We start from the raw sequence: 13,067 nt of genomic DNA on the forward strand, positions 1-13,067 counted from the left end.
ATTGGACCACTAGTGAACTCTAGTGGGAACCAGGCCCGGCTCCAGACCCAAGTTACAGAGGGGGCCTGGCTCTAGCTTGGGGGGCCCAGCTACCCAAGGGGGGTCCGGGGGGATTCTCCCCCGGAAGAAGATTTTGTACATTTTAAAGTAAAATTTGTCAACCTGGTACATTTGAGAGCAAAATGAAGAGGCTAAATCTATGAAGAACTACACACATCTCTAATGTGTTGTGACTTTACAAATAATTAGGCCTAAACAATTAATATTAAATGTATTTACACATTGTGCACAAATTGCATTCATTGTGACAAATTTCCAATAGTTAATATCCAGCCAGAATCATTGCAAATGGATGTTCAAAGTAACAGTTAGCAATAGCATTCAGTTAATCAATGCCTAATGACAGCCAGATTCTGTTTTAAACTTTAAAACAGAAAAACGGAAAAACGTTTTTAGCAACAAAAAAAAAAAAAAAAAAAAAAAGTTTTGGAATGGGGGGGCCAGTTTGTTGAATGGGGGGGCCCGGCCCGGTCAGGCCCGCCCCTAACGCCGGGCCTGGTGGGAACAACCACATTGACTCAAGTGCAGCATTAGTGCATTAACAGAGCAGCATTAACATTAACAGTTCAAGCTTATAGGCCTGCACAGATTCTTAGTCTTTTCTTTTTTCTAGGAAATGAACTTTTCCAGCTTGACTGAATACAAAATAAAGTGCAGCATCAAAATAATAGTAAACAATAGGGGTGTTGGAAAAAATCGATTCACCTAAGTATCGCGATTTTTAGTGTCACGATTTTTTGAATCAATCTTTTATTCCAGAATTGATAATCGCAAAAAAAAAAAAAAAAAAAAAAATACCGGACCGGACGTCCTGTACCGAAAAACTTCGGTATGATTACGTGTACCTTTACACCCCTAGCATATACCTAATTAAACATACTATTGAACATTAGTCATACGTGATGGTAGCAGCTGCAGTGCGGTACAGTACGGCTACTACACTATTTTGTATATTTTAAGGAGTCTCGTGGCCTGTGAGAAGAAACTGTCCCTCAAGCGATTTGTGCGTGCTCTTGGGACCCTGTATCTCCTCCCTGAGGGTAGCAGGGAGAACAGACTGTTGTGGGGGTGGTTTGTGTCTTTGATGATCTTCAGGGACCTCCTGAGGCACCGCTGGTTGTACAGATCTTGCAGTTCTGGCAGCTCACATCCTGCATACTCTGTATTTAACTCGCCCAGGCTTGATTGTGAGGCAATGTGACTGGATATTGAAGCAGGTAACTTAGGCAGACAAAAACAGCAGAGATCTTTTGTGTGGGACTGGCTGCTCTGACTTTACCTTCTTACTGCGGTTGGCAAGTTTGAGTGTTGGGCTCATTCTATTTTAGTCCTGCCCACAATGACTCACATATACTATAGCAGGAAATGTTGTTCCTTTTTGACTAATGGAAATTAAGAATATTGAATAGAATCTTTTACTGAAATGAGCATATGATCACAAACCTTCGGTGAAGTGTGGGAAACGTGCCCATTGTCATCATGGTGAAGGACAGTACAGTAGCTGCATCTGAGGGGTGGAAGGTACAATATACGATACGATACGATATACTTTATTGTCAGTTCACACTGAAATTTGTCTTGCAAGACAGTAGCAGTCCCACACACAAACACCTGACAAAGAGAACAAAACCAAAAATACAAAGATACATGACACACATACAGCGCACAGAGAGCACTGGTCACTGCTCCACTGACCCTCGGCCATGTTCTTGATTAAGCCTCAGGATCGACTGATGTATAAAGGACTTTCTTAGTCTGACCTTCTTGAAAGCTGGGATTAAGTATCTACTGCCAGAGGGCAGGAGTTCATATTCTTCATGTAGCACATGATTAGTGTTTGAGGCAATATTTCTAGCTAACCTCAATACACTGTTGACGTCTGTAGACTCATATAGACTATGGAGTGGTTTACCAACAATTTTTGAACAAATATTCATCTGTCTTAGTAGTTGTGATTTAAGAACAATGTTCTTACAACAATGAAAGAACATTGTGCACAGGTTCTTCGTGACTGTGTGACTGCTGTTTGACACGAGGCTGCGCTCCTTCACAGGGAACGTGTGAACGTCCTTCTTTCCAAGTGAAGAAACCACAACGGATAAGATCAAAAGCGTTCACACACAAGACAGAACTTTGAATTGAGCCCGGGAGAGCAGGGAAACCCGTTGACATTTAAAGTCAAGTACGAAGGAAAGACACGAGAGCAGTGGTGTAATGTAACTAAGTATAAATACTTAAGTACTGTACTTAAGTATTTTTTCTGAGTATCTGTACTTTACTTGAGTATTTATATTTCTGTCAACTTTCACTTTTACTCCACTACATTTCCCAAATAAAATTGATACTTTTACTCCACTACATTTTCCCCAAGCATCTTAGTTACAAAGTAAAATCAGAAGAAATTGCGCAGCCTGCAAGCAATCAGGTTTGGCAAATCAGTGCTCCTAGTTTGCAAGTTACGTCACGATCCACACACCATTCCATTTGGTGGCTGTAATGCAACATAACGTTGTTTGCCAGCGGCTATAAAAGTCAAGAAGAAGAAATAGACTTCCACTCAAGCCCAGGCATGTCTTTTGCTTGATTTTTTTTTTGCAGCATTTACTTGTACTTTTTACTTTCAATACTTAAGTACATTTAATATCAGAAAATTACTTTTGATACTTAAGTACAGAAAATATCAAGTACTTTAAGACTTTTACTCAAGTAATATTCTAATGAGTCACTTTGACTTTTACCAAAGTCTTTTTCTGGGAAGATATCTTTACTTTTACTTAAGTATGGTTTTCGAGTACTTTATACACCACTGCACGAGAGTATGTGATTCTCACTCTGTGGGCTGTCTACTGTTATTGTTTAGTTCCAACAGGAAAGTGCCATGTGTAACTGCACCCATGAGTCACTCACATCCATTTCCTGTTTGTCTTTGCGGTACTGTAGGAATGTTTCCTTGTTTCAGGGAGTGCACATTTGCACGTGTATATGTAGTCGTATCGTAAAAACCACTATTATATCAACCTAATGTAGTCAGGCTCCTTTATTGAGTTATCACTAGATCAATATTGTGGTGTGATGTATTTGACTCAAGGAAGTTAAACAGATTGATGATGAGGTCATGTGTGCACCACACCTTGTGTAAGTACCTGATGTCATGTCACTCAGGAAGTGTTGTGTGTCGAGAGAAGATGAGCCGACTTGAGGAGAAAAGGAGGACTACCTTGATGCCTTTAGTCCATCTTCACCTGACCTTCTTCATCAGGAATGGCTTAGAAGCTTGTGAAAGAAATGTGAAACACTAGACCTCTGAATGTAGGCCACATATAAAGTACCAGCCTCCAAGCTACATTTACGGTTTCATAAAAGTAACGGTGGAGACCTCAAACTTCCCAACCTGGCTAAAGAATGAAGAAAGCTTAGTTAATAGTAGGGATGGGAGTCGAGAACCGGAACCATTTAGAACCGGTTCCTTCCAAGTTGTCCAATTACTCAGAATGGTATGAGCTCCAGGTTATCAGGTTATTCCTTTCATCAATGCCGGAGTGCAAGGAGTCATGGCGGAGAGGGAGAAAGGCTCCAAAGCCAAAGCGTGGCTTCATTTCTCCAAGACGGATGACAACAGTGCTAGATGTCATGTCTGTCAAATTATCATTTTGAGGGTGGAAACACCAGCAATATGTTGAAACATGTTATATCCTTTTAATAGAAGGCGAATTGTAATTTATTATAACATGTTCACACTCTACTTTTCTACTTTCTTCAAACTGCGACCGCACCGGCTGCATTCTACTGCATACAGTACACTGACTGTATGCAAGTACCTCATACAACCCCACATGAAAAAAAATCCAAACTATCCCTTTAAAAGTAATAATTAACACGAAGCAAATATAACACCCTCTCCTGTTCTACTTAGATGGCACAGGATGTGTGGTCCATCCTCCAGTCGTTGCTCCCACTGACCCAGAAAGTGAAGAGCCCGGGGGGGTGGGAGGTCACGGAGGATGGAGGTCAGGAAGACGTGCAGGCCATGCTGCAGCAGCTGAAGGGAGTGGCCCACAACCTGGCACAGGACGGCTGCCCTCAGGTGAGCGCTAGGTAGTGAAAATGAGGAAAATGGTAATGGAGGGAAATGGTAACAAAAAGCCAACCTTACTTTTACTTGTAAGCTCATATTGTGTCTGCATTTGTTTCCCTTCAAATTTTTCAAGCAGTGAAAGTAAGCATTATGTTGATTCACTCCCAATGCCATTCTCAGTATCAGTAGCTATAAGGTCTGATATAACTGACTAACTCTAGGAGAGACACTGTCATGTTTTACAAATCTCTCTTCTAACATATCGCTGTCGTCGGGTGAAACCCTTGTACTTCCAAAATGTCAACTTTTCAGCCACTAAGAAAAACAACCTTGTTTTAGCTTCAGATCCATTGGGTTTTGAAAGCATTTCAAATGAGTTATGCACACACATCCCATCCAAATAGGGCAGGTGCTGAATGAAACAAACTGTTGAAACAGTACGTACACATGCACACTGCAGCACTCCAAAGTTCACTTATTTATTGCTCTAAGGTGACATTTTGAGCACCACCACTGCTCTTTTTTGGGGCATTTTTGCCTTTATTATTAGATAGGGCAGTAGGCAGACAGGAAAGGTGGGGAGCGAGAGAGGGGATGACATGCGGCAAAGGTCCACGGGTCGGATTCGAACCCGGGTCGGCCGCGCGAAAGACTACGCCTTTGTGTTACGCGTTCTACACCAGGTGAGCCACCGGGACGCCCCCAGCGCCGCTGCTCTTCATCAGACTCATCAGACTGTCTGATGAAGAGCAGTGGTGCTCGATACATCACCTTAGTGCAATGAATAAGTGAACATTTGAGCCATGTACCGGCGTGCGAGCGGTTTCATCTGCTTGCTTGTTTTTTTGAAAGCGTTTCATCATCCTGAGGATCGAGAGGAACTTCCCTAACTCCACAGAGGAGCATGTAACCCTTCAATCTAAGCCAAATGAAAATCTCAGAAATTGGACTTGCAACCAACGGCAACGATGTGTTGCGTTGAAAACGGACACAAATGTCCTGGTATGGCTTCATGAACCTCAGTGAGAGGGTTGAGGTTGGCTGTTCAACCTGTTCTCTTAGATGTCATGAGAAGGTGCGAATGACACATAAAAGATGATGTTTGTTTAAATGAAGTGGTGACAGTACAACAGCTTGTCAAAGTGAAGTAACTACTCAAGCTTTTTTTTTTTATCCTACAGAGGCCAATGAATCTTTGTAGTCGATAGCCTATGTGTTGTTGCTAAGCCTCCGTTGTGTGCATGTATACCTAACAAGCCATGAGCGCACTTAAACAAATGGCAATTGTCCAATCATGGCTCATGGCATTTGCCGGAGCGTTGAGACCAGTAACTCGAGTTTATCGCCGTAACTGAATCTCGCCGCGCGCCCCCTCGTCCCCCTGGAGTGCCATACAAATAGGCCAACACTATAGAAACTGCTTTTGGTGTCAATCTGTGTGAAATGCACTGCCTGACACCTGATCTCTGTGTTCACGTCTGTATCCTAGGAGCTGAATGGGGCTTTTGTCGACAGGACGGCCGATCCGTGTGGGAATCCGAGCGCAGTGCAGGAGCTGAGAGATCAGGTAACGCAGTGATGAAGGAACACGTCTGTCAGCTAGGGCGCCGCCCTCACCGGGTTTGGTTGTGCCGGTGCCGACCTTGCTACTGTCACAGTCATCCGTCTCGATGTGTGTGAGACACAGATTCGTGCTCGCTGTCATTTGAGTGCTGGAAGAGATTTCTTTCCGAGCGTGACCCTTTTCACCACAAAATCTAATTGTTTGCTTCCAGGCAATTTATATACCAGATGAAAGTGTTTCCCCCTTCTTCATTTTGCTGTACATATATTACATGATCATTACAAAGTACTCACAGCAACATTAAAAAAAAAAAAAAAAAAAAAAAAAAAAAGTGTGGTTATAACAATTCACCATTACAGTGGTCATGAATGAAGTATATGATACAGGCTCACAAATTATCAGTGTATTTAATTGTATTGTATTTTTCTGTTTTGTATTACACCATAGTGTATCATAACTCTGTCATCACAATTGTAACTCATTGCCACTCTAATGTATAATCAGCCATGTCTTCATTTAGACAGTCCTGCATTTTCTCTAGCTGCTCATCTTTAAACAGATTTAAACTATGGATAATAATAGACTCAAGTCTAAAACATGGAGGAAGTCACACAGCTTGTATTAATGAGATGTTGTCTGCAAGAAAATAGCTACAGTAAACAGGTGTGTGTGAATTAATATTCTCTGCTTCCAAGTTATGAGTGTGCAGATACTTTTTTTCTGTTGAATAATGAATTCAAATCACAGTTAACTCTTATCTGCTCCTCCTTCACCAGAATACGCAGCTCCAAGAGCAGAATGCGGAGTTGAGGCAGCAGCTGGAGTGCCGACAGGTGCAGGATGAAGTGGTCAAACAGGCCATCAGAGACCGAGACGAAGCCATAGCCAGGTGAGTGGCTCATTGCTTCTCCATGTTCATAACTTATGAATCATAAGGGCCTATTGAATCATTTCAAATTATATTTATATCCTTCCACAAGGAAGGGATTTTTTTTATTATCTAACAAACAATAACAGTCTAAACATATAATAAAAATTGGTCACATTCGATTCAAGTACAACGAGCAGGATTGATTCATTTATAAATATCACCAAATTAATTCTGCATCATAATTATGGCTTCTAAAACCAGCAATTGCTTCTAAAAACACGAGCCACAAAGAGCTGATCTGCTCTGATTCTGGGATAATTCAAGAAGTTTGTGGTTGGATTTTCAGAGAAATCTTCTATTCATCGTTTCCATAGAAAGCTGATCTTGCAGTGATGTTTTATTATAATGAATACCTGGAAATATAATGCCTTATGTGAAAATAGGTAATAACACATTACCTTTGCCGAGGCTTAAAGCTGCAGTAGGCAATATTATTTCATTATAATTTTGGTTATACGTCTGACAGCCAATCAGGGTTAGCTAGAACATAACTAGCCAATCACAGCACACAGACGAGGGTCATTTGGGTTCTACTCTCTGCTATGTTGCTATGGTTAACATCCGATTGTCCGATCGTCTTTTCAAACACCCAAGGTTGTTCTTGTGTAGGACATTTGTGAAGAGGTTTGTTCATTTCTGTGGTAGGAAGAACCTGATGGAGGCGGAGTTGGTGAGAAGTAAAAATGACATGATGTGTCTGAACAACCAGCTGCTGGAAGCCATCCAACGGAAACTGGAGCTGTCTCAGGAACTGGAGGCCTGGCAGGTGGGTCGGGTCTCTTTATCACCGCCCAGCCTTAATGCCTGCGATCACTTGGCTATCTTGCCATGGCATGTAGTAACCTCTCTGATGCTGTCGCTCAGTTCTGCTCCCTTCTGTCTTACACTCTCTGTCTTCTCTCGCTTTACCAAAACCTCATTCGAGACACACTCCTGAAGACAGTGGCTTCGACACATCATTCAGAGGAGAAAAATCACTTCTTAAGGCACAGAGTCTCCAGCCTTGATAGAATGTGACACATGAAGATGGATGTGTCTCAGTTTAATGTGGGAGGTCAGGGACAGACAGCCAATCTTTCACAGACTTGTCAGTTTAGATGGATATGGATGATGGCAGGTGTCCTTCTACTGCTGAGTCACTAAGGCCATCTGCCGCGTGCCTGACCTCTAGTGGTTGGATGAAGATGCATCATGTCATTTATACCAAAAGCTTTATTGTGAAAAATGCATGGACTAGCTGAGAGCAGTTGGAAGTCTTGAGATGTAATGTACATTGTTAGCATTTCCAGATGGAGGTAGCATACAGTACATGCAGAGATGTGTTCATTCATATGGACTGGCTCATGTACAAAGATATGTGCAGGAATATTTACAAGTCATGTGCCTAGATACAGATCAGACATACTAAGCAAACCAGAGCCATCGAAGCAATCGGGCATTAGACATATCATTAGCCTTTGTTCACACCACAGGCAGAACAGAGGCAGAGCTGAAGCTTGAGGCAGGCTCAAGCTGAACTGACGCTTAACCGGTCACACCAGGAGCACCAGTCTCTTTTCCCCAGCGTCTTGCTCGGCGCGCCTTGAACCCGCCCACAACTGCCATTGAATTCATGCCCGGCAGCTTCAAGCTTCACGCGTCACGCCTGGAGAATAGGGCTGAATCCTGAACGATCGCTTCAGCGCGGCTTCAGCGTGGCTTCAGCATGAGATATAGAGAAATGAACGGAGATGTACAGACACCACGGATCAGTGGATCGCTTACTGTAATACAGTTCCTAGAAACTATGAAAACATTCTACATGCACACTAAATATTCTGGCAGATTTACACTAAAAACTCCCCGAGACAATAGAGCAGTAAACAACAGAAAACAATGTCCGTGATACTAGTTTGGTTTGTGTCAAAACAAATGGGTGTGACAGCAACAATAGCAACACCCAGTTAACAACCAAGCAGTATATCAGTCAGACTGTATCATCAGTAGAATGATAAGGGATGACAGTGTTAGCTGACATGTTAAATAGCACACAAAGACCACGGCCAACATAAGACACCCACAGTGAGTCCCTGCTCGTCTGACGTCTTCCTCCCCTCCTTCACCCAGGACGACATCCAGATCATCATCAACCAGCAGCTGAGGTCCCAGCAACAGTCGGAGCAGCTCCAGAAGAAGCCCACCTCCAACGGCATGTCCTTCTTCCGCAAGCCCAGCACGACGTCCTCCGCCTGGACCAACCAGGACAAAGCCCAATCCCCCTGGAGGGACTGGCTGAGGCGGGGCAAAGGGGCACAGCAGGGCAAATAAAGGAGAGCCCTGTGTCCCTGTTGGGGGACTGTCACATGTAGCGCTGCACCCATCAGCTGGCTGTGCAGGAGGGTTGGTAGAAACAGGGGGAAGTCGCAGGTGATCCTGAGTTAGACGTCCCACTAGATGCTGCATGGTGAGAAGAACAGGCCGAGTCGGGGCAAAGTAGTGTTTTGCCATAGAGAGTTCGGGGGTAATCCAGTGGTGAAGGGAACTACAGAGCCGCTACGAACAAAGACCAGTCAAATAGACACTTACTGACATCCATTTCACTGAGAGGCTGAGCCGTGCAACAAAAACACATCTGAACTGTGACAACCTGAAACATTTTCACACAATTACATGGAAATGTATGCCTGAGACTGTAAATATTGTGCCTTCTTTTGTAATATTTGTATTATTGTGAAGCCCTTCAAGTCTGAGACTGTAAATGTATAATAGGTGTAGATGTTTATGAGAACACAGATTATTTTGTTCAGATTATTTAACTTCACAGATCAAAGAGAGAGCAAAGCAATTTTGATGGACAGAAAGGAAGTAATCAAATGATTAATTTGTAATCATGCTGACTTTATTCTTGATGTATGAAGTTGGATGTAAAAAGTTAGATAAAACTGTTGCCCTGAAGTTAAATATGTCAAAAGTGTGTGGGGGGGGGGGGGGCTATTCTTTTTTTTTAGTAAAAAACAAAAAAACAACTTGTTCAAAACATTACTAGGGGGTATGTACTGTATGTATGTATGTATAGAATGGCTATATACAGTACTGTAAGTCAGTGCTGAATGTTGAAGCGGCTTAGCACAAACTGTGTGGCTTGACTAACTGTCGTGTAAAAAGGTTACTGGATACTTTCATAAATTATCAAATAATCCAGTCAAGTTTTGTAGTTTTTACAGTTTTCATTATAATTACATGGTCAGAAAGTGAATAAGTCAATATTCCATCAGGACCTCACAGCTTGAAAAGAAAACTGACAATGTCTTTTAACTATAAGTTATTCTGTTCTACAATAACAAAATGCATAATTAACCCCCAAGATCACCTTGTGATGAAATAATTTGTCTGTATTTTCCAACTTAATATTGCATGTACACTTAATGCAGAAAGTATTCAACGCTTGGCTTTTTCTGCATTTGTCAGTGTTGCAGTTTGAATTAAAAATGGATTCAATTGAGATCTTAACAATCTACACAACATACCTCACAATGCTCAAAATCACAAAGTTCAAATAGCATAATGTTTTTAGAGATGATTGCAAATGTATTAAAAATGAAATGCAGGAGTCTCATTTTAAAGGGGAGGGAAGATTTGTTCTGTCATATAGCATTGAAAAGAACTGCCACTTTATATCGCACTTACTGCTGAAAAATGTATTAGTTTACACCCACCTGATGAAGGTCGGACAGACTATATTGTAGACTAATACATTTTTCAGCAGTTCTCATTGTTTTCTAGTTGCACCTTCCTCTGACGCACCTGCTGCAACACATTCAGGTGTGCATAGATTTTTCTCTCTCCAAAAACTGTGCTACCTATACCCCCATCCCCCCCCCACACACACCAATCTCCTCCCCCCACTTGCTCTCATTTTCAACTGCTCAACGGTGGAGGAAAGTGTTAGAGGAGAGCAACTGGCGTTGCAACACATTTCATTAGATTGCCTCATCATTAAACGCTTCTGTTGGATATCTGCTCAGGTACTTTCTCAAAGTCCATAAATCTGCCCTTATATTGGCAATTGCATGTGATTTGGGAGCTGTGTGAAATCAGGTGGAAAGCCAATCTGGTAGCACTATGCATGCTTAGAGACAGGACAGTTAAAGTTGTTTTTTATGGGACACTTCTGTAAGAGGTGCAATGGCAAAATAAAAGGCAAATCTTTTTCAACAACTTGGGATGCAGTCCATATTTCAATGTAATAGGAGACAATGCCGCCATCAAAAAGACAAATATAACACACAAAAATAAATATTCTTTCATACAGGATGCTGTAATTCAAGGGGATGGGTGAAGTGCGGGCTGTGCCAGTGACTGGAGAAAATGTCTATTCATGTTGTCTCCAATTAGAGGTCAATAAAGGTCACCAATTACTTAATGTCCCATTAAATAAGTATTTGACCCCCCCGGAGTCACTATAGAAGAATATTTGGCACCAATTACAGCTTTGAATCTACATGGATATTAGCCTGGGTAAACCCAGCCTCCACGTGACCTGCTCACAGTGTGTGTGTGTGTGTGTGTGTGTGTGTGTGTGTGTGTGTGTGTGTGTGTGTGTGTGTGTGTGTGTGTGTGTGTGTGTGTGTGCTGCCCCCTGTTGGATTGTATAAGTAGCACAGCAAATTAAGAATCACAGCCTCTTGTCTATGCTGCTAGGGATTCAAGGTTCAAGGGTGAAGCACAGAGCAGCGGAGACAACTAAATCTAGCTGTCAGATGTTCATTTGGTCTAAAACAAGCTGGATATACAGCTACTAACTGAAATGACTTCTGTATAGTTCTCACAGCTGAGACATCACAGAGAATGGAACTGGCCTTAAAGAAACACATCATGACACATGTTGTGTTGGTGGAATTCTTCATGTATGCAAATGCCTTGCCTGTTATTTTGGGGCCAGTATGTTTTTGATCAATCTGTGGACTTTTTTCAGTAATAACCCTGCCCAGAAAAGACTGTTAACGTTACTATGAAAGCAATGTAATTACAATTTTTAAATTATTATGGGGATCTGGCAAAAATGCGTCCGCAACCATAACAGCATACTGCATTTTGCGACAATCGACTGCAGCCAGCCAGCTCCGGCCGGAGCCAGTAGAGCACACCCGGCCATAGGCAAATCCCTATCCCACCTCAAACAAACAACATATTGAGTCCAGGAAGCGTTACTTCCCAAATAAGAAAATGTTACATAAAAAATAAAAGATATCACCTTCATCCTAAGATTAGCAAGTGGATTTCCCTGTTGTGCAGTAAGAACATCCTCTTCATGTTTCTCTTGTCTACCATGGTCTATATACCTGAAGGACATCCTTGAACTGTATAAGGACTCCCCCTAGGGCAGGGGTGTCCAAACTTTCTTGAATGGGGCCCAGTTTATATATCATGTGAAAATACCGGGGGACCAACTGCTTGTCAAATCATATGGGTTATAAAAAAATAAAATAAAAATCACATACACTCTAAAGATTTTGTTTGCCAGCTGAAAACAGTTCTGCCTGCATTGTTGTTCCTATTTGGTGCTTGTCTGCAAACTGTATGATAGTGCGTCATCATTAGGTGAACGGAAAACATATGTGAATTGAACTTGATTAAGCAATACTGTGTGGAGGGCCACATCTATAATTGAGTATGTGGACTTTGTCTGTTTCAAGTTCTGTGTTCGGCCACAGCTATGTCGTTTTACGTAGGCTACGATCGGGCTGAAACCTTCAGGGTGTGTAAAGGGCACCAGTGTGGGTGACCTGACGGAACTGGATTTTTTAATTAGGCTAATTAGCTAATGATGTGATGTCATCAGTGATGATGTCAAAAGTGATGTCATAAGGGCACACACACACACACACACACACACACACACACACACACACACACAAGGAGGCATTGTGACAAGACTGGTCAGTGATGTCACACACACACACACACACACACACACACACACACACACACACACACACGCACACAAGGAGGCATTGTGACAAGACTGATCAGTAATGTCATAGGTTGTATCCCGTGATCTATGTCTCCTTGTCAAATGCGTTAGTTAGATCCTAAACTGACACATGAATCGTCGTAAAAGAAGGTGTAGTCTGAGTAAGGTGCAACAGTGTTACTAAGGCCATGTTCACATTACAGGCATTAAAGTCATTAATCATCATTATCTTGATTGGTTTCCCAAATGATCTGATTTGGTGAGTGTCTGCACTGCCACAAATCTGATTTGGGCAAGTGTTCAAGTCGGATCTGTGTGTCGAGATACAATGAGCCAATGAGCCAACATACAATGTTTCTGGCAGTGTTTGCATGTCTGCTCTCTGCTCTTCAAGTCCGCGCCCCCTGCAAAAGACACTCTCAAATCTGATTTGGGTGATCAGCAGCCCGTCCACACTGAAGTCACATCAGTTGAAAGCAGATTG

The 13,067-nt window shown here is 42.2% G+C and overlaps 1 protein-coding gene across 1 annotated transcript in view; it reads left to right on the forward strand.

Annotated features, from left to right (window-relative positions):
- Positions 1 to 9,551, forward strand: part of LOC310777541 (BICD family-like cargo adapter 1) — a 25,195-nt gene extending 15,644 nt beyond the window's left edge. Inside the window, exons 6-10 of the mRNA XM_083637903.1 lie at positions 3,974 to 4,144; positions 5,625 to 5,702; positions 6,476 to 6,588; positions 7,276 to 7,396; positions 8,737 to 9,551. Of these exons, the coding sequence (XP_083494029.1) occupies positions 3,974 to 4,144; positions 5,625 to 5,702; positions 6,476 to 6,588; positions 7,276 to 7,396; positions 8,737 to 8,937 (684 nt within the window). The 3' untranslated portion in view covers positions 8,938 to 9,551. The remainder of the gene's footprint in view (positions 1 to 3,973; positions 4,145 to 5,624; positions 5,703 to 6,475; positions 6,589 to 7,275; positions 7,397 to 8,736) is intronic.
- Positions 9,552 to 13,067: the final 3,516 nt, after the last annotated feature.

Source organism: Poromitra crassiceps (genome assembly GCF_964638095.1).
Source record: "Poromitra crassiceps genome assembly, chromosome: 5".
Taxonomy (NCBI): domain Eukaryota; kingdom Metazoa; phylum Chordata; class Actinopteri; order Beryciformes; family Melamphaidae; genus Poromitra; species Poromitra crassiceps.